Source organism: Aspergillus uvarum, assembly GCF_003184745.1.
Source record: "Aspergillus uvarum CBS 121591 unplaced genomic scaffold BO82scaffold_75, whole genome shotgun sequence".
NCBI classification, from domain to species: Eukaryota; Fungi; Ascomycota; class Eurotiomycetes; order Eurotiales; family Aspergillaceae; genus Aspergillus; species Aspergillus uvarum.
In genome coordinates this window covers 123,921-149,071 of record NW_020291372.1, presented here as the reverse complement: position 1 = coordinate 149,071, position 25,151 = coordinate 123,921, and the positions used below count along the sequence as shown (strand labels likewise).

General features: G+C 47.0%; 8 protein-coding genes across 8 annotated transcripts; 5 read left to right on the top strand and 3 right to left on the bottom strand.

The window, feature by feature from the left end:
* Positions 1-110: 110 nt before the first annotated feature.
* On the bottom strand, positions 111-2,355 carry BO82DRAFT_346040 (cystathionine beta-synthase CYS4; the record flags this gene model as incomplete). Its single annotated transcript, XM_025633736.1, has 4 exons — positions 111-1,175; positions 1,234-1,910; positions 1,989-2,023; positions 2,096-2,355. The coding sequence occupies 4 exons, from the start codon at positions 2,353-2,355 to the stop codon at positions 555-557; spliced, it is 1,593 nt and encodes a 530-aa protein (XP_025487152.1). The 3' UTR covers positions 111-554.
* A 1,439-nt stretch (positions 2,356-3,794) lies between these two features.
* On the top strand, positions 3,795-5,252 carry BO82DRAFT_294994 (hydrogen/calcium exchanger domain-containing protein; the record flags this gene model as incomplete). The annotated part of the gene is made up of 3 exons (XM_025631842.1): positions 3,795-4,525; positions 4,582-4,875; positions 4,955-5,252. The coding sequence occupies 3 exons, from the start codon at positions 3,795-3,797 to the stop codon at positions 5,250-5,252; spliced, it is 1,323 nt and encodes a 440-aa protein (XP_025487151.1).
* Positions 5,253-5,649: 397 nt separating this feature from the next.
* Positions 5,650-7,568, top strand: BO82DRAFT_346034 (uncharacterized protein; the record flags this gene model as incomplete). Its single annotated transcript, XM_025633735.1, has 4 exons — positions 5,650-5,819; positions 5,896-6,175; positions 6,233-6,715; positions 6,765-7,568. The coding sequence occupies 4 exons, from the start codon at positions 5,650-5,652 to the stop codon at positions 7,395-7,397; spliced, it is 1,566 nt and encodes a 521-aa protein (XP_025487150.1). The 3' UTR covers positions 7,398-7,568.
* A 956-nt stretch (positions 7,569-8,524) lies between these two features.
* Positions 8,525-9,243, top strand: BO82DRAFT_358700 (putative cyclin-dependent protein kinase complex component). The gene has a single exon (XM_025636363.1). The coding sequence runs from the start codon at positions 8,675-8,677 to the stop codon at positions 9,026-9,028; it is 354 nt and encodes a 117-aa protein (XP_025487149.1). The 5' UTR covers positions 8,525-8,674; the 3' UTR covers positions 9,029-9,243.
* A 2,283-nt stretch (positions 9,244-11,526) lies between these two features.
* Positions 11,527-12,782, top strand: BO82DRAFT_192241 (DHHC family palmitoyltransferase). The gene is made up of 3 exons (XM_025630533.1): positions 11,527-11,802; positions 11,851-11,930; positions 12,030-12,782. Exons 1-3 carry the CDS (start codon positions 11,618-11,620, stop codon positions 12,683-12,685), a joined length of 921 nt encoding a protein of 306 aa, XP_025487148.1. The 5' UTR covers positions 11,527-11,617; the 3' UTR covers positions 12,686-12,782.
* Positions 12,783-16,193: 3,411 nt separating this feature from the next.
* On the bottom strand, positions 16,194-18,234 carry BO82DRAFT_395763 (lysine N(6)-hydroxylase/L-ornithine N(5)-oxygenase family protein). The gene is made up of 2 exons (XM_025638807.1): positions 17,108-18,234; positions 16,194-17,038 (listed from the first exon to the last, which is right to left on the bottom strand). Exons 1-2 carry the CDS (start codon positions 17,971-17,973, stop codon positions 16,405-16,407), a joined length of 1,500 nt encoding a protein of 499 aa, XP_025487147.1. The 5' UTR covers positions 17,974-18,234; the 3' UTR covers positions 16,194-16,404.
* Positions 18,235-20,222: 1,988 nt separating this feature from the next.
* Positions 20,223-21,841, top strand: BO82DRAFT_368937 (uncharacterized protein; the record flags this gene model as incomplete). Its single annotated transcript, XM_025637146.1, has 10 exons — positions 20,223-20,243; positions 20,295-20,322; positions 20,526-20,684; positions 21,053-21,088; positions 21,289-21,290; positions 21,341-21,457; positions 21,500-21,511; positions 21,575-21,628; positions 21,769-21,791; positions 21,823-21,841. 10 exons carry the CDS (start codon positions 20,223-20,225, stop codon positions 21,839-21,841), a joined length of 471 nt encoding a protein of 156 aa, XP_025487146.1.
* A 1,512-nt stretch (positions 21,842-23,353) lies between these two features.
* On the bottom strand, positions 23,354-24,481 carry BO82DRAFT_358695 (uncharacterized protein). The gene is made up of 2 exons (XM_025636362.1): positions 23,936-24,481; positions 23,354-23,786 (listed from the first exon to the last, which is right to left on the bottom strand). The coding sequence occupies exons 1-2, from the start codon at positions 24,018-24,020 to the stop codon at positions 23,647-23,649; spliced, it is 225 nt and encodes a 74-aa protein (XP_025487145.1). The 5' UTR covers positions 24,021-24,481; the 3' UTR covers positions 23,354-23,646.
* Between the last annotated feature and the right edge of the window lie 670 nt (positions 24,482-25,151).

Below are 25,151 nucleotides of genomic sequence, written 5' to 3'. Positions count from 1 at the left end.
GTCCGACTACTTTCATGATTTAATTTGATCCTACTGAGATGGTGGTAGATTTCAGGTTTGACTTGCCAGAAAAGATTTGCCGTCACTGAAACAGTCTTCTCATTGAAGGCCAGATTTCTCTGTGAGTTGAACTGGCAGTTTATCAATCTGAAATGCTATCGCAATAAAGAGTACACACCATAGTGCCAGTATTGGAAGGTATCTTCTAAGAGCTATACCAAATTACATCTCGTACAGGAAGATTGCAACAACTGGCGATCGCTGATGTGGTCAATTGTAGTTCTGGCTCTGTAAGGTAATGCCAACCCTATACAACTCAACAGCATGTGAACTTAAACCTAGAAAAGAGGAAAAAAAAGGGTCATATTTCGTTTCTCAGTCTTGGAACTATCTCCACAGATTCCACCATATACTCCACAACTCCCCGTTATTCATTAAGGATATAATAGTATAGCGGCCGATGGTAATAGCAGGCCTAGGCTTATTAGCAAAGAGGGGAAAATAGCCCAGACGAAATCGCGCGCCAAGACAGACAGCATGTGAGAGGACTGTTTCTATTGAGACTCTGAAGCGCCACTCTCCTTGTGACGAAGCATCCAACTTAGCAGGTCGACTTTCGTGGCAACTGCTACTGGCTTCATTGCTCCGTTCTCGCCTCTCTCGGTAACAACGGCTGCACTGTTCCATTCCAGGAATCGGTTTAACACACCGAGGGGCGTTTCCATGGTGATCTCAACAAATTTCCGGTTCTTGATCTGAATTATCTGTTGCGCGTTCTGGGGCTTCGCCATGCCCATATCTCTGGGATCTGTGACAACTTCAGGTATTTTGCTGAAATCAAACATAACATCCGCCACAGGGCTCTTCCCTGTAGCACGTCCGTGGGTAAGCCGACTCAGGATGTTGCCTAAGGTGAGAAGCCCAACAAGCTTCTTCCCAGAGGCTGCCAAGACAGGAAGTTGATCAAAACCTCTGTCACGCATCATCTCAATGGCGGTTTCACATGGAATGTTCGACCGAACCGTGGTAATCGGTTTGAGTCTCAAAGCTTTGACCTTCGAGCCGGAAAATGCATCTTGTTGTCCTTGCGGCTTTAGCGTTGGAGACAAAGATGCTGCATCAGTGGCGGGAGCTGCCAGGAGCCCGTTCGCAGCAAGCCAGTCATCATCCGCAAACTATAATCAGTTAGAATAATGACCACCTTGGATAGCTGCATGGGAAACATTGAAATACCTTAGTAAGGTAGCTCCTGATGCTGTCCGGTAGGACTACAACTACCACATCATCCTTGCCGAATCTCTGGTCTTTGGCGGCCTGAACCAAAGCCGCAATGGCACTACCACTACTTCCGCCAACAAGAAGCCCTTCCTCTGCAATTAGGCGACGAGCGTACTGGAAAGACTCCTTATCAGCAGTTTTGTACCACTTGTCGACGAGTTTCTGATCCAGGACTTCGGGAATAAAGTCGTAGCCGATTCCTTCCACTTTATAGGGCTCATTAAGATGCTCCTGATTCAACGTAGCAGGGAGAGCCAAGATCGAACCATGAGGGTCAGCAGCTATGACCTGAACACTGGGATTATGTTTTTTTAAGCCCCGAGCTAGACCGGTGATAGTTCCGCCGGTTCCTGCACCGGCAACGATTGCCGTGATCTGTCCTTGCGTCTGGGTCCAGATTTCCTCAGCTGTCCCTAACTCATGTGCTAACGGATTGTTCTCGTTGCCATATTGATCTAATATGTGCGCGTTCGGAAGCTCCTTCTCAAGGCGCTTCGCCACACCGATGTGAGATTCGGGAGAGTCGAAAGCAGCTTCGTTGGGTGTACGAATGATGGTGGCATTCAAGGCTCGCAGCACAGCGACCTTTTCAGCAGACATCTTTTCGGGCAGAGTGATGATCGTCTTGTAGCCTTATACAAACGCAGCAGAAGGGTTAGACATTGACAACCTGAGACTTGGGGTCAAATGGTCCGAGCAAGACGACTCACCTTTGACAGCGGCGACAAGAGCAAGACCAATACCACTGAAAAACAAATTCTAATTAGGCTCATGCTGTCCGGAGAGAAAAATGCAGCGAAGGCTTGAGGTGACGTACGTGTTTCCACTAGTAGGCTCAATCAAAGTATCACCGGGCTTGATGCGCCCCGACCGCTCTGCCTCTTCAATCATGCGCAAGGCAATCCTGTCCTTCACGCTTCCCCCTGCGTTGAAAGTTTCTAGTTTCGCATACACCGTGGCCTCAATGCCCAAGCTGCGCGGTATCCTATTCAACCGTACTAGAGGCGTATTACCAATGTGCTGAGTGATGGTCTCGAGGGCCACCGGAGGAACGGCGGGAGCGGTTATAGAGGACATAGCTGATGATTGAGAGAAGAGCGCCGACTCCGGATAATGCGAGAGGGGAAGGGTAGGAAGATATTAAGGGATCACGATTGAGAAGGAACAAAAGTAATAAGGGAGATTGAAATTTGTACTCTGTGGGATAAGTCTAAACACACACCAAGACAAAGACAGGAAATGCGAAAAGTAGCAAAATTGAGGGAATGGGAAGGGAATAACTATGAGAAAATCCGGATAAAAATCTCGTAATCTCTTCCCATCCCTCCTATCGTCCGACGGTAGCCGTAGCCGTCGGCTGGACTTCTGTCAGACATTCATTTCCAGCTCAACAGTAAAATAGGTAAGCATACTCATTATGGCGTGCAGAACATGCTCATCTTCAGATCCAGGAGCCCACGCTCAGTTTTACTCAGTTGAGTTCCTCGAGGTCAGCTCAGGCTTATCATGGACAAAGAGCCTGTTTTCACAATATGAGTAATCAAGTGTTCACTCCGTATTAAACTTATATATGTACTGTATGGATACGGGATGAGTCTGGGCACTGCTGCTGTGGCTGTGTTCATCTTGGCGGCGGGCACCACTGGGTTACAGTACTGTACTGTACAACTGTACTGTACGTTGCGAGATGCTTCTACTCCAACCAAGTTTGAGTATGCTCAAAGGTCCGCCCACTGGCGTTTGACCTGTTCGGCTTCAAAACTTTAGCAACGGAGTGCTCTCGGGAAAACAAAGCTGGACAATAATTATGACCATTCTAGGAACTCTCACCGGCACTTATATTACCTAACTAACTTGTGTAGGCACGATTGATCAACTAAAAAGTATTTGAAAATTGGTCCGGCTAGTGCTCAGCTGGAGCTGACTGTCTGAGCCCGATCCGATCTAGAAGGCTAGACCACAGGAGTAACTTACTAGTCTGAAGTAAGTTACGGAGTACTGTACAGTACTATCCAGCCGCGTGGGACCAGGATAGAACTAGACTTCATACTATGTACGATCGACCTTTCGCCAGCTGCCAACACATTTGCCAAGACCCTTGTTTGGTCTTGAGGTCTCAAATCTTCATTTCCTATATGTATATATGCGCGGACTTCTAGCCCATCATGCCCCAGTCTCGAAGACTACCTGCATATCTTTTTGAGGATTACTTCCCTCTTGGCCGCCTCTTTGCCTCCTCTTTGCCTCCTTTTTACCTCCGGCTTCCGATGTTCATGATCATGTCAGCTCTTGTTCGTCAGTAATAAGACGTGCGAGCCTAGTCTTTCTATACCCTCCTCCCCTTTACCATAACATAGAACATAAAATTTCAGCACGCGGTTGGTGAATATCAACTAAGGGCGCTTGTGTACACGGCCCTCAGGATTTACGCGATTTACAGCGACATGAGCCAGCGTCCGCAATCCGGGCGACGGGAAGGTCCTCAAGGTGCCCTCGGGGTCCTATCGCCAGATCCTATGCACGTGGCTGTCGGGTCGCAAGACAGTACAGTGCTTCCTACGCATAATAAACAACCCCGTAAACGACACTATGGGTTGTTTCGCATCGATACCGCGGGAGAAAGCGGCCGAACTGGTATTCACCCCGTTCACTTCCTACGGGTCTGTTTGCGAAGCACGTGTACCTTGTCCATGCTTGTCAACGTGCTCTGGCCATTTGTCCCAGCTGCTATCGCCATCCATTTTGCACGGCCAGACCTGCATGTTTGGGTGTTCGCCCTCAACTACATAGCTATGGTACCCTCCGCTAATCTGCTCGGGTTTGCCGGGGGGGAGCTTGCGAAGAAGCTACCTAAAGTGTTTGGCGTCCTCCTGGAGACAACACTAAGCTCTGTGGTGGAGATTGTTCTCTTTATGGTTCTGATTCATAATGATAGAAACGGCGACCTCATCCCAGTCATCCAGGCTGCGATTCTGGGTTCTGTGCTGGCAAATCTCTTACTCTGCTTGGGCCTTTGTTTCTTTTTTGGTGGTATTACGCGGGAGGAGCAGTCATTTCATGAAGCCGTGAGTGAAGTAGGATCCGGGCTGTTGCTGGTAGCAGGCTTCGGTCTGTTGATTCCCAGTGCCTTCTATTCTGCTTTGAGTAGCAGTTCAACGCATACACAGATTACACCAGCACAACTGAACCAGTCTACTTTGATCATCAGTCGAGCCACCGCAGTGATCCTCCTGGTCGCGTTCCTGATGTAGGTGGATGTCTGCAATAGCACTTATGTCTATAGCATCCTGCTAACCGGTTAAGGTATCTATTCTACAATCTCCATAGTCACCACAGCATTTTTGACGAAGTCCTCGAATTCGACGAGCATCAGGATGAGGACAGGGAAAAGGAATTGAAGCGTGCAAAGCTCACTCTAGTCGAATGCTTCATCGCTATTGCAGCATCCCTCGCTTGTGTCTGCATGTCAGCAGTCTTCTTGGTAGAAGAAATCGAGCATATTGTCGATAGAGGGGTGTCCGACAATTTTGTGGGCCTTATCCTTGTGCCTTTGGTCGAAAAGGCGGCAGAGCATTTAACTGCAATTGATGAAGCTTGGTAAGTGGATCTTTTGGATGGCCCCGACCACCCACTGCAGAAGCTTTTCGTTTGCGGCCTCTGCTGACTGTCTATTTAGGGACAATCAGATCAATTTCGCTCTCTTCCACTGCCTCGGGCCATCTATTCAGACGGCTTTGCTGAATGCGCCTTTGGCAGTGATTGTTGGGTGGGGTCTAGGGAAAGACTTGGGCCTGAACTTCGAGATCTTCATGATTGTTCTGGTAGTGTTATCTATTCTGGTTGTCGGCAATTTCCTCCGTGACGGTAAATCAAATTACCTTGAAGGGGGTCTGTGTGTTTTGGTATACGTGATTATAGCCGTGAGCACATGGTATTACCCTCAGATTGAGCCGCAAGGTGGGTCAGATGCATGATTGGTGTAGTTATTGAGAGGGCGTTTCGTGCTATGTCCATAGTGGATGTGAAGGTCGATTGTAGCAGACCTTCTTAGACATTAACTTTGTGCAAATAAATTCTTTACTAGACGGTATCTACTGAGAGGAAAGTTATACTTAGGTTTAATTTTCAGCAACGGTTTTGAATTTCGTTCTCGTTTTGGTTTCTTCGCCCGCTTATATGCAGCCACTTCTTTTCCAGCAGGTAGTATGTTGTATGTCGGATTGTGGGGAACAATGGGGGTTTGCTTGGCCCTTTTTTGACCCTCAAAATGATGTGCCGAGGCTTGCCAATGTTGACCGATGCTTCCTATTTCTAGCCCGTGTGCGGCTGACTTGCAGAGCCAACGTACCGATGTTCGACCCAGTCAATCCAATGGAGTCAACACATCTTATCATCAATACTTTTAAGGAGCGCAATATCCCGATTGATCGAAATAAGTTCTTGTCAGTCTTCAGTAATGCGAGAGGCGCTGCAGCTCATGCCAAGTGGGCGACGGAACATATCACCAGCGACTTACTATTGTCACAAGAAGAGCTTACATTGTACCCACCACGCCCTGCGTACATGACCAAAAGCCACCTTTGATTAACTGACTCCTGCTTCTTCTTGAGCCTGTAGATATTGTACTCTCGAGAAATCGAGTACCCTGAGCAAACTCCTCAACAATCGAAGTACGCGCGCAACTCGGCCATTTCTCGAAGAAGAACTTCAGCAAGCGATCGATTCACTTAACGCTTCTACGACCGCAATCCTACGGCAGAAGGACATCTTCTCTTCACAATTCGAAGTGATAAACAGACAGCTTCATGAAAAGGAAAAAAAAGAGCTCGGGCTTAAGAGGGATGCAGAAAGATTGGTTTCGAAGACTCTATCCGGGAGGCAGACTGCTACAGCCGTAGTGAGTTAATTGTGGGGTGAACCGAAATCCGGAGCTACTTGCTTATAGTCCGCTCAGTTTCTTGAAACCTCTCTTGAACTGGAACTTGACGTCAAATCGGAACTGGAGAAGGTAGCAACGGAAGGGAGAAGATTACTCTCTTCACTGACTACTCGATTGAAGGACGATGAAAAATCCCTCACACACCTTGAAAGAGCTGCTCACGGGATAGAGTATGTTGGGAATGATGCTTCTATCTCCAGGCAGGCTACGGATCTGGGTGTACATCATGCTCAGTATGTCGCTGGAGAGATACAGCACCGTCTTGATCGCCTATACTTGGAAATTGTACAGAAGGTCCATGTGGTGATGCAGAACGAGACAACACGGGAAGACTTCGATATATCGGAAGCCCTAGAAGAAGAGCTGGAGTCATTGTACTCTGAGATTGGCATCCTTGCAGAATTGTCTACTAGACAACAACTTGTCGATCCCATACATCGCGAAATCCAATCACATCACGGTGCGCTATGTGCTTTCTCGAATCAGAAATTGCACCTTGTAGGTCACTCGTCGAAAAATTGGGCGCAACTGCTGATTATCTTTGCAGCTCGGAGGCATTCTTTCGCAGATGGTACTGACTACGAGAGACTGTACTAGGAAATTACAGGAGCAGGACTCGTCTTGCGGGACACTTGAAGCCTTTACTGCTGCATATAAGACTGAAATAGGCGAGCTGCTTCTGGTCTCATCTGCTTCAAAGCGGAGGACATCGAAGACTCAAGTCGCACGCGCAGCGTCTCTACATACTCCTTCGGGAAGCCATTGTGTCCCGCTCTTCGAGATCCAAGCTCTCGCAGGTTTGATACGCAGAGTGGGGTTGACCATGGACAACTTATTATGCGGAGCAAGAGGCGGGCCCTTGAAATTTATGCAGAAAAAGAGACGCAATCTGGTAGAGTCTTCCAAAGGTTATGGCTTGGCTGCAGATTCGCCACTGAAAGCGGCCTTGTTTCCTACCGATTCGGCAATCCAATCTCTTCTGCCTGGTCTGCAAACCAGTTCGAGTTTCAAGGCGTCACTTTCCAATGCTGACCATAAGCTCCTGCTTTCTGAACTTGAAGCTGAACTAGAACTTGTTCAGGAAAGGGAGAAGAGACTGAAGCCTGGTTTGCTTTCTAGACGCGATTCATGCCTGGAAAATTTCTTAAAGAGATGGGACGGACAGGTATCTCATGTCTAAGACATGATTCTGATACAAAATGTGATAAAGAACTTTTTTTCTTGCATATGTACGAGTCTTATTGAACTGTCCATGAGCGGGTGAAGCTCCAGATTAGTATGAAGACTAGTGTTGCTCTCGTGGCTCTCGTCATAATCCCTAAGCTCGACAATTGATGAGCGAAATAGAATGAGAACCCGAATGTTTCAAGATTGTTTGCATCGTAGAGAATGACTGTCAATCTAACCAGCATTCTCTTTCTGCGAGTCCCGAGCAATTTGGGGTTAACTAGATGCCATCCCTACGAGGTGTTCGGCAACCAAAGTGGAAGGGGGGTTGGGTGCACGAAACCGGACGAACTAATGTCCGGTCCAGTCTCATATTGAGCAAGTCTGCCAGATTCAGCATTTGTTTATGTTTTGGATGGATTGCCGCGCAAAGAGGACGATTGATCGTACATATTTCCTCGGCTTCTATCTGGTCTTTCAAGCTGTCGTTGACTTTTCCATTGACATGCAGTTTCCGTGAAACGGCCCTTCCACCAAAATCGATCAGAAGTTGACCGAGACGTCGACTGCGCCTGCAGCAGTTAGCATATGTTCCTCAACGTTGTTACTGACTGAAGGACTCGCCTTTTCCTTTACACAAACCCATCATACCTCTCTTGCTTCCAGACATAATCTATACTCGGGTTCAACAATCATTTGATGTGGTTCGACTAGTATATTTATTGCTGGACTCAGTCATACCATGCCATCCCTATCTGAGAGGTTCATCTTCGCCTGTAGGTTTAAGGCCGCTCTACATACTACCACGCTTGTTTCTGCATTTCCATGCAGCACTTCACAATGAATCATCCAAGAAGTGATTGTGAAAGGGTTAAAAGTCTACCTGCTATTACAACCTTAGCAGAGATTTCCGATCGGTGTGGTCTACACGCTGGCACTGGGCACGACTCGAAGGCTTGGCTTGCAGCCGATGTTTTCCGAATCTCTCCGAGCACTGCACTGAGGTTATTGTGCTCTAGCATCGAAATCCTCTTGAAATCATCCTCGGAAGATCCACAATGTTCTCAGATACTCGCCGCACCTCCCGGTGTTCGGACACCCGGTGACAACATCTCTAGTGGCGAGACCACGCCCATTAGAGCTTCCGAATTGCATTGCTTTCGAGCCAATGATGGAAAATTGGGACACGACCTTGTTCAACAGAGCGTGCTTTCCAAGAGATTTCTTTCGAAGCGGGTGCCGCCGATCACTCTGAAAGATTACCTACTACGGCTTCACCAATATTGCCCCATGTCCACAGGCGTTTATCTGGCTACGAGCATGTATATCACCAGAATGGTTAATACTGAGAAAGTGATACAAGTCAATGGAAGGAATATGCACCGTCTAGTTCTTGCGGGGCTTCGAGTTGCAATGAAAACTCTGGAAGACCTAAGTTATCCACATAGTCGGGTTGCTAAGGTTGGCGGAGTGACCGAACGTGAGCTGTCGAAACTCGAAGTCAGTTTCTGTTTTTTGGCAGATTTCGATCTACGGGTTGATGTGCATATGTTATCCGAGCAGGCAAGGCTATTTCAAGCCGGGTTAGATCTTACTGGCGACAATTCCTCCGAAGCAGTTGAGGGCTTCTCATGCCAAGAGTGAGGGCATATTGACTGCTCTCCTTGTTATGACTTACGCTGTGCTTGTCATGAAGGAACGACGTACGTTTGCTCACCATCTCGGAGGATGATTTTGCTTTTTTTTTTTTTGAATTGATACCCAGCGATGATGGTTCATGATATTGCTTGATGGTAATCAATTTCCACCGACTGTTGGGTGACGACCTTCGATGGTAAATCAGTGGGTATGAATAGTTGATTCAATTGAAGGCGATGGCATGGGGAAAACTACAACAACTTATTTTGATCGCAACCTTGAATGCGGCTGCCTAGCCTAACCACAATTCAATTGACTGGTTGGCTAACTGTTTAGTCACTTAGTGGATTAGGTAGTTAACTAGTGATATGCCTACCTAAGTCATAGCTGAGGACGGAAGGCACAGAATCTTGGATGGTGGCATCGTATAGATGCTATGTGCATACGCCGATATATTATTTGGATTTTTACTATCTCGATAGATTAGTGTGGAAGCATTGATTTTGAATTTGCCCAATGTCGAGAGATTCACCATGTTCAACAATAGTGGAGTGGAGGGAACTCTCAATGCCGCCATCCGACCATTTAGAACCATATTATTAATGAGTGGCTGAGTATCATCATCCCTGGCCCCAGGCCCCCAGGCAGCTGGTGAGCCCTGCCCCCAGCCCGACCGCGAGCGCATCTCCCACCGTTCTACAACTCCGCCATACAACAGAGGTGTTCTTTCCGGGCCCCGTTCGTCCCGGTCGCTTTCTCCATTTTAATTTTTGATATTCTTCCTGCATTATCATCGCCTTCAGAGACAGCCATTGCGATTTGAAAGGCACGTTTGTGTTGTTGACCTCTTCTTTTTTCAATAAATCATCCGTCACTGGATCTACGCTATGCTTCGTTAGATGTGTCGAGAATACTTTCCCAGCTAGTCAATCTTCAGAAACGACTTTACTCTCTCCGTTTCGCAAATTGTCCTGCCATTCTCTTTCTTCTTCCGCCGTAATTCAAGGCTATATTACTTCGTCTTGCAACCGCAGAAATTGTGTTACATTCGAAATGTCGTCAGGGACTTCCTCAACTGGACCGCAGAATAACCGCGACTCTGTGGGACTGGGCAGTCCACCGTCCTTGCCCAGCGGCAAGAGCAGTACCTCCCCTCCAAAAGTGGTTCAACATGAGGCGACCGTCGAACTCCAGAGCATGAAGACAGAGCGGACCAATATAAAGGGTGCGATTCGACTTGGCGAGGACATTATGCAGATTGCTCGCATCGGAGAGATCTCAGTCATGCAGAAATTATTTGATGAGAAAAAATTCACAGCTGACTACAAGGATGAGGAAGGAATTACCCCATTACATGTATGTTTTATATGGCTCAAGAATGTGGTCCAAATCCCACGTCGCGCAGTTCCTACTGCCTAATCCTCATTGCGTCATAATTTGCTGACCGACACTGTCTTTTCACATCAGTGGGCTGCTATCAACAATCAATATGCTATGTGCAAATTCCTTCTCGATTCTGGTGCCGATGTCAATGCCAAGGGGGGAGAATCGGTAGCTACTCCGGCTATGTGGGCAGCGCAACGTTGCCACTATTATATCGTACACCTCTTACTACAGCATGGCGCAGATCCTCTTCTTACCGATGTCCAAGGCTACAATATTCTACATCTTGCCACAATCGATGGAAACGCATTCCTGCTTGTGCTTCTCCTACACCAAGAAATACCGGTGGATGTTCCCGACCAACAAGGCCACACAGGTCTAATGTGGGCGGCGTATAAAGGTTACCCTGCATGTGTGGATATCTACTTGCGCTGGGGTGCCAACGCCAATGCGGTTGATGATGGCGGTCTAACCCCTCTGCATTGGGCCTTGGTCAAGGGATCTCTTCCTTGCGTCCATAAGCTCATAGAGTATGGTGCAGATAGGTTCGCGAACACCAGGGATGGTAAAACGCCAGCGACCGTAGCTAGTGAGATGAATACGACCCGGATATGGTATCGCGCACTAGATGAATGTGGTTATGACTTCGACGGAAATACCAAAATCCTGCCTATGGGCCTGACGCCCTGGGTGCGGAGTAAGAAGGCCATGTCGAGATTTTTCTTCATGTGGCCTTTTTTTATGCTATTTACAGCTGTCTGGATTCTCAGCAATGTGGTTGTGTTTTTCGCTGTTCCGCTCATGCTGCTTACGGTCTATGGTCTTCAATGGATGGCTCAAAAAGTCGCTAATCAAGGCCCTTCGGAGTATCGAATCCTCCAAAAGACGGTAAGTAAGCATCGATCGTGCCCCAGTCCTTGTCATGTAGTAGCGCTGATGTTGAAATAAGCCTTACCTGTCTGGGGTATTTGCAGGCTCTCTTTTCTGGGTGGGTTTTAGATACGCCTTCTACTTGCTACCTGGTAAGTGATTCTTATCTGCCATTCCCCCAGGCCGCCTTGTCTATCTCTAAGGCGTGATCCGCGCATTGAGAGGGGTGAAGGACTATTCGAACTGACCAGCCCACGCTTAGCGACGTTTTCCTCATCACCGATTTCCAACATCTCCTTCACTGTGTTCTTTTCTCTGACGGCATATTTCTATTTCTGTGCAATGACCGAAGATCCAGGTTTCGTTCCGAAGATGAACAGCAGGAATTCACAACGAGCTGTAGTCACCGAACTATTCGAGCAGTGGAAATTTGACGAAGAGAATTTCTGCGTCTCGTGTATGGTTCGAAAGCCTTTGCGAAGCAAGCATTGTAAGCGCTGTGGGCGATGCGTCGCAAAGCATGATCAGTGAGGTTCCCGCCACTCGTCAGAAAAGCGTCCACTAACCCCAAGTAGTCATTGTCCATGGATCGACAACTGTGTTGGCGCGAACAATCTGCGGCACTTCGTCTCGTATATTGTTTGCTTAGAAATCGGTATCATCTTGTTCTTGCGCCTGACATTCAGTTGTAAGTTGTTCATGGTCAAACTGAAGGGAAGCGCAAAGCGGCGTGATTCAGCTGACGAAATTCAAGATATCAACGTTCTTCCAGCTCCTGTGAATCCACAGTGCAATGTCATAAATGATGCATTGTGTGATCTTCTACTCCGTGATACATTTACCCTAGTCCTCGATATATGGGTGGTCATTCAGCTGGTCTGGATAACTATGCTCTGTGCTGTTCAGCTTGTCCAAATCTCCCGAAACCAGACGACTTACGAAAACATGAGGGGCCATTCGATTGATCGGAGTTATCCCAGCTCACGAGCATTCGCCTCGGCTGTGACAGCAGGTACGACATCATTAGATGCAGCCGGCCTCTCTTCGGCCGGTCAAGGTCCCAACCCGGCTCTAGCGCAAAATGTTTCACATAGGCATCAAAGGAATGGCTGCCTGCAACAATGGTCCTCTCTTCTGGGAATCGATACATTCTTTGCAACAGCCCGGGACGGGTTACGGGACGGCCCACGCACTGCCCGGCCAAAGAATCCCTTTTCCCGTGGCATTGTTGGTAACTGTCAGGATTTCTGGTGCGACCCTGCTCCCTACTTCGGACGACGAGAGCCAGGTTCTGCCATGCTCGGTGGTGAAGTTATCAATTACAACCGAATGTATGAGGTTCCATTGCGTATGCACAGCGGCGGAAACTATCGTAGCCTGGCTGACAATGACCTGGAGCAAAATGCTTAAACTATCTTGCTCTCTTAACGACTTCAGAGCCGTTGAATCAGAAACCAGACACTATGATAGTCTCATACTCGGGGGGGGGGATTGGTTGTTGCAGATTATCGTCGCATGAATGAACCTCTTATGATTGGCAATTGTTACCTGTTCTCAGTTCGTCACTGTCTTCATGTATTATATTTTACATATTCGAAATATATTATAGTAGATAGTCACTGATGGCCTTGGCATATGGGGATTGTAGGATATCCGAGTTCATGACCTGCACTTGCCATAGTCTACACATGGAACAGGGGCGATGAGCAACTATGACACATTTTACAAGCTGTCATTCTTACTACTGATTGGAGTAGCACTTTCACTGGATGACTGTAGTCCCAAGCGGTGACTCCTCCAAAAGACGTAAACAGTAAACACTCCCGAGGCCATGACTGTTTGCGAGCACTGTACCTTGAATCTGCCGAAACTGCGATTGATGGATCTCTCATAATCATATATACAACAGTGCGATGACGAAGGGTCAAAGCCACAAAGGGGGGGCTTAATTTCAGCGCAGGGATGATAAATAAAGCTGCAGAGATCTCTCGAAGCCGAATAGGGACCGGGTGTATATATAGTATGCACAAGTGGAACCTCAAGTATGCTTTCTTGTAAAGTACATAATTCTTTTTTTTGCCCGTACAGCATCATGTCCTGTAAATACACCGTCAATACAAGACGTAACAAGCATACCGCAGTAATATACACAGTAAAAGATCCGATGTCGCAGAAATCCAAAAGCCTACAATCATGCTAAGATCTTATCTCGGCAGGCACCATCGACTACTACTCGTAGATGAGTAGTCTAGGAAGTAGGCACTGAATAAGACAAGTGGAGGTACATACATGCAGGCTACACCACCACTTCCCTTCACTCCATGTAATCGTGTTGGTTGTCTCTCTTTTTCTAGACCTCTACTTCTTTTTCCTCAAGTGCGTATAGTCACGCTTGTGCTCTAGGTGATTAAGAAACAAGTCAATCATGACCATTGCTTCACGTAATTGCCGATTACTAGTGTGTTTTGATAAGTAAGTGGAGAATTTGCATGTGGATGGTCCTTTCTGTGGTGTAATGTTACAGAGTGGCTGTAGTGCACCTACAATTACACCTGTGCCTGAGTATGTTGTTTCTATCAGGTAGGTAATGAACATGGAATGACTTTGTGCCTATGTGGGCTGGACCGCTGCATCTGTACTAATCTTACCAACCCAAGATCAATATTTCCCAATGGTTCAAAGGCGGAGGAGGAGAGGGAGAAGAGGGAGAAGAGGGAAGGAGGGAGGCGGAAGGTGGTGTTAGAAGAGCTACTGATTGATTAGGGCAAAGAGACATCTATACTATTTCACGCAGTGTGTACTACATAATACAGCTAAACCCTGCAATTTTGACTCAAAGTGGAGAGTGGCAGTTTTGGCCGGCGAGCAACACCGCTGATCACGGTCTTTGTGATATAATGATACAGTACAGTACATATCGTTCATATATACCTTCCAAGGCTACCAATATACACCAGGAACACGTGGGAATTTTCCACAGATAGACTTCGAGCTAAGCTAGCTCTCTTGCTGCGAAGGGAACATCCATGAATGCCGACATCTTAGTATGGAGACTATGGATCGGTAGGCAAGGGACGGAATCGAGCGTTGGGAACACCTCCGACCGACCCCTCACTTGAGGTATGAGTAGCTAGCTAGACTTAATATTCAAAGAGAGGATTATGCAACGTAGCACAACGTGCAATACATAGCAAACAACGACTGGGTCCAGACCGAAGCAGAGTCTGCAGGTGTGTGGCTGGATGGATCAAGCCCTAGCGAGAGGTTCGAGACAAAAATGCCCGTATAGCGAGCGCTTGACGGCATGATTGCATGTTATATATGTATCAATACGCCCAAGAGAGAATACCAATATCCATATAGTATGCTCGGTACATTATACGGGAGAGGATGGATGGGTCGTCGAAGATAACTAGTACGGTGAGTAGCACCAAAAGCACAGCATAAGGAATAATTTGACTAGCGGCACTTGCACCAAAATTATTCTCGCCAATTGATCAAGGGTTGCCCAGTTCTATTACTACTACTATGTACGTACAGTATATTGTCACGACGAAGGACACCCCCGGGAACGAAAGAGATCCTACAGACCTAGCTCAGTGGAGACTATCTACTTGCTGTCCTATGGTCTGACTGACTGAGGCGCTATCCGAGCCGGGCAGCAGAAAGTACTTTTTCCTTTCAATCCCTTGTCTTTTTGTTAGGGCCTTGGTATTGTGGGCACCGCATGGGCTGGGAGTGGGGCGCCTGGATTTTCATCAACAGTCCACCCTTCCCTCCCGACCCCCTCAGAGAGTCGCTGGCCCATGACCAGTCATGAAGCAGAATCGGCATTCTGGGTAGATATGTACTAAGGCGACTATGATTCTTTATAAACTCACTCGTTTTCTTCTTTTTTTTTTTTTCCTCTTTGAGAAAGGCTCCGAGCAAAGCTATCAGAAGCCAACAACGGGTCAGAAGCACCCGATTGTGAGAGAAGGTGTGGGTCTTGGGAACATGGTCTCATCTAATCAATCAGCGGAAATCAGTGAGTGGGCCGTAATGCTCCCTCGCGTATACGGCTAGGTTGCTACTCCCGGTCTGTAGGTATGGTACGTACTGTACGTAGTACGAAGGTATTTTGAGCCTTTGTAAAGCAACCTCTTCCGTGTCCCCGTCCCGTCAGTACGAATGAGCCAACCTCAAAGGAAGGACAAGCAGTCCTAAACAGTCTAGGAAATGATACTTACCCATCGATTTTGAGAAGCCACCCTTGAAATGCAGGCTCTAAAACATGGGTATCCCTTGCAGGCTTGCACTTTCAGGTCTCAAAATCACCCCGGGCCGAACTGTGAGTGAATTACGGTTGTTGCAAGATGGCGCCATCAGATAACAAGAAGAAAATTTTTATCTGATCAGATTATCGGGAGGGATCCCGACATTTTCCCCCCCTGTCCCCTCCCCCTCCCCTTTAACCTTGGTAGAGGATGCGCCTCGGATTCCTAAGGGCGAGAACGGACGGACGGACAACGGTGATATTAGATAACATAATTTGGAGTTCTCTCCCCCTTTTCTCCACCCCTTCCAACCGGAATTGCTTTCCTTTCATGTTACCATTTTCTGCTTGTGCACCGTAACTAAATCCTTACCTTGGTGTAGCCCATGAACTTATCCGTTGAAGGCCAATCAGCTCCGGTCACTTGACGTCAGTGGGGCTGTTCAGTACCAAAGCCGGCCTCAGACCCGTTGCTTTCTTCTTTCTCCCCCCAAAAAACCACTCAAGAGCACATGATTTGAACTCCTCTCGGTTACTCGTACGTAGGGCAGCTACATTGTCGCTTCAATCAGAAAGTATTAATTCGAGCAACAATGTATCTCAATCTCTATGCAACATGCTACGTACCTTGAATTTCTCAGTATCAAAGATGAAATGTGTATGGTATATTTGATATGAGGGAACGATCATAACCGACCAATATATTGTTTACAGTCAAGGTAAATCCTGAAGCAAGCGTTTCTTTTTCCTGTTCTCACCCGCCCCTCTATTTTTCACCTCTTCTCTTCCGATCATTCAAGTATTATTCCTAGGCATCAGTAAGTTACGTCGACGAAGCAGACCTGCGGATGCCTCCCTGGGTCAGATTCCTGTATTATAGCATGGCGCGCAATCTGGTGGCCGGCACCGTCGCACCCGCGAGCTGTTCACCAAAAATTGATTCCACCATCTCTCCGCCTCGAGCGGCCAATACGGACAGAAGACTGTCGCTCAGGCCATGTGTCTTCTCATTGCAGCCCTGAAGCCAAATACCTGCATGGGCGCTAACTTTGCTGGTGTCCATATCGACCCGATAATCCCGAGCCGGGGTCCACACTTCCTGCCCCGCCGGTCGCAGGTGCTGTACGTTCTTCAAAAGCTGCTCGTGTGCATTGCGGTTGTAACCCGTTGCCACCATGAGGGCATCCACCTCCAATGTCTCCTTGCCATCTCCAACCAGGCTGTCCGCGCCATCCTTAGCGGCTCGAACGTGGATGCGCATCCGACTTTGGGGTCCATGATGTTCGACTCGGGTGACTTTACGGCCAGGTAGAATGCGGTGTTGCCACTGAGTCTCGTCGGGGTTCTGGATTCGCTGGGTATACATGTCGTCGAAAATCTGCTCGATGAGCTCAAGCCGCACCACACTATAATTGGTGGCCTTGTCAGCCTTGAGGGAACGCTGACGTTCATTCGCAGAAAGATTGTAGAATTTCTCGATTCTCTCGGGATTGAAGAGTTCATTGACGCTAAACCTTTGAGTCAGCTCACGGGGCCAGAAGGTTGGGGGAGGAGGTGGTATGAGGTGTTGCGCTTACAATGGGGAATCATCGCTGGGTCGCATGGCGGTATCCCGCATAATCAGGGTAGTCTTAGAGTTAGGATAACGCTTCTGAATATCGTGGAAGATTTCCGCAGCACTCTGGCCGCTTCCAAGAACGGCAACGTTATAAGGTTTGCGCTCGTCGCTGAGTAGAGCGGGTAGATTGGTGCAGTACTGGGATGAATGCAGGATCCGGGGGTCTTGAGGAAGGCCCGGGGGCATCTTTGGACTGCCACCAAGCGCGACCACGACCTTCCGTGCCGTTCTGGAGGAGATTTCTCCAGTTTCGACATTGCGGGAGCGGACAGTGAAAAAGTCAACCACCGAGCCTGTAGGATCGGTTTTGCCCGGAACTACATCAATCACCTCTTCTCCATAAGAGACCACCTCGGAGAATCGTTGCGCACACCACCGCATATAATCCTCAAACTCCAGGCGAGCTGGAGTGAACGTGCCCAGATTTGTGAAGTGGATCAACCGCTCCTTCTGGTGAAGGTAGTTGAGAAAGGTAAAACTGCTGCGGGGATCACGGAGGGTGGCCAGGTCTTTGATGAAAGAAATTTGCATTTTCGATCCGGGCAGCAACATGCCCGGGTGCCAGGCGAATTGCTTCTGACGCTCCAGGAAGCAGACTCTAGGTTGCCAGCCGGAACTGGAGGTGGGCTTGTTCAAACATGGGTCCAGGGCATCGTTCAGGGCAATTGCGATTGCGAGAGATGCAGGACCGAACCCCACACAAAGCAAATCGTGCAGCTCGTCCTGGGGGCTTGCTCGGAGACGAGATGGCTCCCGCTGTTGCTTGACAGTCATGTCGCGGTGGCTCTGGAAGCTCACTTCAGGCTTCCGGACAATAGATTCCATTGGAGTTAGTTATGCTAGACAAGATGTGGCAAGAGGGAGTAGCTGGCAAGAAATAAATCAAAAGCTCGGTGTTCCAAGATTGGGTAAGGGAACGTGAGCATAAATCACCGTGAGCGGGTTTTTGGAAAGAGAAGAAGGTAGTGATAGGGAAGAGATAGGAAGAGAGAGAGAGAAAGAAAGAGAGGGAAGAAATCGCGGTAGGTTACGGGCGAGGGGTCGTAGGTAGTTATATGCACCGGTGGATTAATCGATGGGGGCAATAGAGAGAAAGAATGGAGTCAGGCGCGCCAAAAATGGAATACAAAATAATCGAAGCGGATAAATTATCACGGTCCATGATCCATATGGAGTCGGAGAAAATAACAAAATCGATCTGATAATCTACGAATGAAAAAAATCGGTGGAAGTTAAATACCGAATACGTACTGTAAAGGTGTCAGGTCAAGGCTGGTTTCCTGAGGAGCCCAAGATGGATAAGATTATTTTCTGAAGTGACGGATCCTGCTTAAGGCTATGAGACGTTTTAGTTTTTTGCAGGTCGGAATCCCGAGTGGTTCGATCAATTCTTTCTTTTCCTTCCTTTCCTCTCTCGCCTCCCCCCTCTTCTTTTTTTTCGTTTCAATATCCCTTCTAATTATTGTTAATTTCATTGTCTGTAGACGCAGCTGTATCTGACTCAAAATTCTCTCGACTTTGAATATACATTACCTCATCTCCTACTTGCCTTTTCAGCGCACCAGCATAACTCGGCTGGCCATGCTTTGACAGCGGGCCAGGAATAGCATAGTAAATGAATGGATGAGTGGACATATGGTCCCACTAGCCCAAGAAACGTGGTAAGAGCAAGGTACTGGCTATCATACTGACTGTACTTAAGTACCGAAACTACGGAATGATACACCAAGTGGGAGGAGTGGGTGAAGAGTCCGACCCGAGTGTGCCCCGCAGTCCGTTCGTTCGGTGTAGAATCCTGGAAGTGGAAAGTGGAATTGAAGTCTACGGTGTGATGGACGCTTAGATTAGATCCGCAGTCGCCCGATGTCGGAAAATTGGACTAGCCCCCGACGGAGCTGTACGTACTGTACATACACGTGTATTTGTTATATCTGTATTTGTATGGTCATTATTCTTCCAGTACAATACACACAATACATCCATCCTTCTTCATTTCTAACCTAACAAGAAAGAACCCTTACTAAATGCATAGGTAAAGTAAGTATATCCCACTTGCTTGGTGCAGTGGGAAGAGCCTTCAAGCACAAGCATAGTAGTCTTAAACTTTGATAGGAAAGCTTGCCAGCACACGGTCACGAGAGACTTACTTCATCTGCACGCTCCTACTCATAGAATGTATGCTGCCTCAAGCACTTGTGGAAGGGTCAACGGCCGCCCGGGAGCTTCAGGCGTTGGGATCAACTTGGAACTTTACACCTTTAAACTAACGCAGAAGGAACCCTCAGTCAGAGCCAATGGTTAAGCAGTCTCACCCTAATCACCAACCTGTCTCATGGCCACATGTGTGAACCAATACCTCGTTCTAACATAATTCGCCTTTTGAATGGATGTCGATGAGGTGCCTATGCCTTCCATGGGCCTAGGTGCTGGACCATTGACATTTGCATCGCGCTAACCCCTGCTTAATATTGGTTGGGACAGCTCAAAGTATAACAGCTAGCTTACCTAGTACATTAAGTGACGGTCATTGATCGGCGAGTCTCTGTTTTGAGGGCGACAATGGTGTGACTTTCTACAATAATCAGTCAGTTGGAAGTGATTCTTACTGGAGGGCGGCTCCAACCCCACCTTCACTAATGTAGATTAAGCACGGTCTTGGAAGAAAGTTACACCACAGCCTTGAAGGCACCTACTACCTTACCCCTCACTAACCCTCCTCCGGGCTGTTCTTGTTTGATTATGAATGCCTTTGTTCTAGTTGGTTGAACTTTGATTGAATACAGTCAGGATTCCCAGTGTATAGTTACTGTAATAGATGCAAGTGACTTTATACAACAGGCTTATAAAGGCGTTCACCTCAATATGACCGCCAACAAGATACTTAGCCACGTTATTACCCTAGACTGTTCCTTCAGAGGCTTCTGTATCCTATCACAGCATTTCTCTGCTTATACCACGGGACTGTAGTAGGTGATGCAATAGTTTCAAGACAACATTGGCGCCAACAACATAGACAGATTCCAGGGCTCATAGGTGCCGTAAGAAGACTGTGAACTCAGATACTTTGAAACAACATGACGTACCTGAGATCCTTCGTCTGTACAAGAATACTATAGATAAGTAATGTACATATCTTGAATAAATAGCTGATCAAAAAGGGGTTCTCCATCAGTAGTACTTCTGCTAGCCATATCACTCAAATAGTAACAAGCGATTGCCAGCATGTGAGCACAGGCCTTGTTATGCCAGGCTAACTACCTCTAATCTTAACATTGCTGACCCGTCTCACATCCTAGGTATTGCGATTCTATCCATTACCTATGGACTGGATAGATTCTGTAGAGCAACAGTCTCCACTTACTGTCTGATATATATAGTACTAGTGTACTTTGGCAATACCCCCCTGAAGTATGGCTTGAAAACTGAGCGCATGCTCACGGTGCCTCTAGCAACAATGATACCTAGAACCGTTACATATCTTCTGGTAGAGATTGAGTATCAAAAAGCAAACGAGGTCCGAGCAGCCAGAATCAACAGTAAAATACTTCCGTCTTAATCCACGAAAAGATTTCCCGTCAAATGAGTATACGGCAACTTCCTGGAACCCAAGCAGATTATTTTCAGAGGTGGAGTATATGCTCGCCCAAGGAGCAGCGTCCCTGATGATTGGGAAAGTAGACTTTCCTTGCCATGATCTGATAAGCCGAATGCCGCATGATTAAAAGCAAAAATGACAGGACCTCTGTAGCTTTGTCTCACGAGAACTTATATTGGTGGTCCAAAATTTGTTCAAATTGCCACCAGACCTTTACTCCTGGCCAGAGCTCGAATTCTGGCTTTGTCTCTTGATAATCAGCATCATTTAGATGACCTAGCTGTGGGGGTCTTTGCTGCACCTTCGTAGACAGCCAATACGATTTGATGTCCAGTAGCAAAGCAGGTGAGAACTTGTCCAGTGTCAAGGGTCCACTTCCTCCTGGGTAGATAGAGAGTCGTGGGCAGACTCCTGTCGATAGGCTGGTGTCATCTCTAAGAATCAAATCAATTGCGGTACACATATCTAATATCATGTTATCGACAAGTCCACCTCAGGAGCCAAGGAGCTAAACATCTTGAATCATGCTGTAACTCAACACCCAGCTGTAAGCGACCTTCTCAAGTAGATAGTCTTCTGAGACTGGTACAGTGATAGGAGCACTATATGCGACTATCATACATCCTGGCCACGCATGCTGTTACTTCTGATCTAAATTCAGCAGTCCTATCACTTTGTACATGGGTCAGACAGACATACCGCAAGCACAGAGCAGTATGATTGATGGTAGAGATTGCTAGCCAGTGATCCTCCTAGGTAGCTGTAAAGGTAAGGTATGACAATCAGAAATCAATTAAATCTCAACTTATACTAGGCCTCTCACCTGATTAGGTTCTTCAGCAAATGTTTCACAAGCAGTCGATCATTTTTGAGGAAGCGATTACAGTATGTTAGATCCTCTGAATGTTTCTCTTCCAGGATGACCTTGTATCAGAAGCGAAACTTCCAGCGGCAGCAGGGACAGTGACAAAGCATGACTAACACTTAGTAAGTTAGTTTAAGAAGCACTAAGCATAATACTATAGTCATATATCGCAAATCTTGGAAGGTATAGAATTCTTGTTTGCTGTCTCGTGCAGGTTGGACAGGATGGTGTGATATACTTTATCATCAATAAACCAACGCTCGATAAGTTTGCCAGATATGTGATTCTAAGATTTTGCTAGAAGTGGTTAATGAATAAGCTTCAAGTAAAGAGGGCTAGAATAGAAGATAATAAGACAGCCCAGTGTCTGAAACAGAGGAAATAACAAAGCCTTAAGGAGACCCTGTCTGTAACAAGTATCACTCAGTTATCTTGTGCATGCTATAGTTGACGGCCCACTAGCTAGAACCCATTCCTCTCACCACAGCGAAGTATTAACAGAGAGACCGTTAATTAGCTACGAACTATATAATATGCAGAGTCGGAGTCTTGCAACATCATGCCCAACAACAAGTCCTATAGTGCTACAATTCTTAAACCACATAATAGCGATTATCTGCCTACGCACGTAACTAGAGGAAGCCGCTAATATTCACAAGCATACATTGAGCTGATGGATTTTTAGAAGGTGCTGCACTTAAGCAGGCTAGCCAAGTATTCTATTATATACTTAAAAGATACTTGACCGATTGCTAAAACAAGTACCCATACAGTCCCTTTAAGTCAACACCTGCTGCAGCAGTGCGTTTTGAATAAGCTAGCTTGATCAGAAGGCTGCCTTGCAGTACCTTGCGTACTGGCGAACCTCCGGGCAGGCTATTGTGATAATGACAGAAATTCGATATCTTTGTTTCACTTAACTTATATACTAAGCGCCATATGGTACAAAAGCTATCTGAAGTCTTTTCTTGCGCAATTTTGATCTCGGCAGATAGGATGGCATCAAAGCAACGATAACATATGAAGCTAACAATTTTGATAATAACTCGTCCGTCCGGATTTCGAGGGAGGGCAAAGATAAGCCAGGCAGATTTAGTAATACCAATCATAGTTGAACTCTAACTGCATCTAGATAGCAGTAGTCTATTACCACTGGGCTACCACGTTCAATAGCGCAGTTTGACAACGATTTTGAGGCTTCAGAGGGGAAGTGCTGGGACGTGTTTAATATGTTCTTGCGGTTGTCACTAGCTACGTTCCCGCATGTAAACAAGATAATAAGGCCATTGGAATCACGTGGCCGGATTACTTAGCAACGCTGACACAGTTACTTCATATCTGCTCGGTAGCTTGCATATATATATACCATAGATGACGACTGCCACAAACAACTTAGCCACACAACAATTTAGCTTGTAAAGATCAACGCCCCGAAAGCTTGTCTCAGTACATACTGTATCTAAATTTCACTTCAACTTAACTTGTTCTGTGCCTTGGTGACAGGACGACTCAAAATCCCTTAGGTCCTCACCTCCTGGTTACGTGTCTCATGTTTAACACCTGGGAGGTCGCATTGATCCCGTCCGCTTGCTGCGCAATAAATGTGCAACATACAAAACGAAGTGCAGCAGTTACTCAGTCCGAGAATCTGGTCCGAGTGAGCTAGAAGCCATCATCGTGATAGCCAGGTCTGATTCATTGAATATAACAACCACCTAACCAGGAAGTGCCCCAAATCAAAGGCTCTGCATACCTATTCAGTATAAGGAGGAAGATCGTATATAAGAACATATAGTCAAAGGCCGTTCATTCACGAGGCTGCCACATCAAACAAATAGCCTTTCTAGCCAACGCGAAATATATGGCTGTGGAAGTATTTCTTCTCATCTCGGGCCCAAGCTTTTGAACGCACATACACGTACAAGCTTCTCCAGGCATAGTAGTACTTCTCAAGTCAGGCCGAACAGGGTTTCTCTCTTAAACTAAAAGTCGATTATGTAAATAAGTTCAAGTAACTTATCTTGGAAAAACAACGTGATCATTTGAATACCGGTATAATATGAACATCGGAGGATCGAGTTGTAGCTTGTTGCTTGCCAATCATAGCTATACCATTTTTGCAAACGTATCCTAAGGTGTCCTTGAACAAACTGACAACATGGAAGAGGTCTCCCTCACCTAAAAACGCGCAAAGTTAGAAGAAGTAGCCCAATCAGGTAGACTGGTTTACCCCGGCAAGCCGGAAGTCTGTAATGCTTTGATAAAAGTCCCGGATGCAGCTAGCATGGACAGGTGACAGGTAGCTGAAAGAAGGTTGAGAAGCTCACCACAAGGCCACAAAAGCCCCTCAAGTATGCGCAGCTGAATCAGACTAAGTGGGCAAGGCAGACGCATCAGTAGAGTCGCAGGCATCCTCACCTACCTGACAAGGCCATTATTGAGACTTTCAGACAAGGTCTAACCTAGGTTAAAATGAAAAGAATGTCGACTGCGGAACTGGCATGGGTATATGGGAACAGATCTAGAATCTGCGGGCCTTGGCCGGGAATCTTCCGTGAGGACCGACTTAAAACAACCACCACAGTACTAGCGAAGGCAAATGTGGTAAGCGGTTCATGCAGTGGGGTGGGAAAACAACCCGAGGCAAGATATTACTGCGTAGAATTCAAGTGTTTGGACCCAGAGCAAAAAGTCTTGGATCGACCGGGCGCCGCCATGACCAAGGAAAAATGACGGTAGATGTCTGCCAAGAGATGGCTAGCCCCATAAGGTGTAAACGTGAAGAAAGGGAAAGGGAACAGGAAGGAAGAAAGCCTGAAATTGCTCGACCCTAAAGGTGCGGTGTAAGGGAGAGGAGGAGTGGGGAGTAGGATAAGCTGAGGCGGCCGGGGCACCAAGGGATGATTAATTGCCAATGCCTGCAGTGCAGTATTCATCAGACTACTCCGTACCTTACTATTTTTGAGTTTACCGAAAGTTGTGAGTAGGTACGTACACAGTAGTAAGTTGGTTGATTATTTGTGCCTGAGGCCATAAAGCTGTACTCTCCAATAGATTGATTGAATCAAGGGTGAAGGCCCATAGCCCCCTCTACGATCGGCTCAATTATTGCCTGAAAATTTGAGAACTCAGGTTTGCACCAGGCTAGCTTGATTTAATTCCTGAGCCACAACTGGGGAATGGCCAAAACTCTCAGAATGGATGGAAATACTGTGTCGGAGTTCAGATCAATGGATGATAGCCATGCGGTCGGGCGGGCTTCGGGTGAAGACCGACAAAGCGAATCGCCTCGGAAGCGCTACAGCAAGAAATATCATGTTGTACATCATGATGTGCGATATCATAGGATATCGTCTGCCTGAGGCTATCGGACCGTTTTATATTCTTCCAGGCGCTTAGGTTGATTGGGTGGGGAAGAAAGATCATGTGGGGTGATGTCCGAACCCCAGTCGAACCGGAGATACGAGAAGTATTACAAAATTGCAAAGCTAGCTTGCATATCAAGGACAAACAGGAAAGTACGGTATGATATAAAAGGCACTT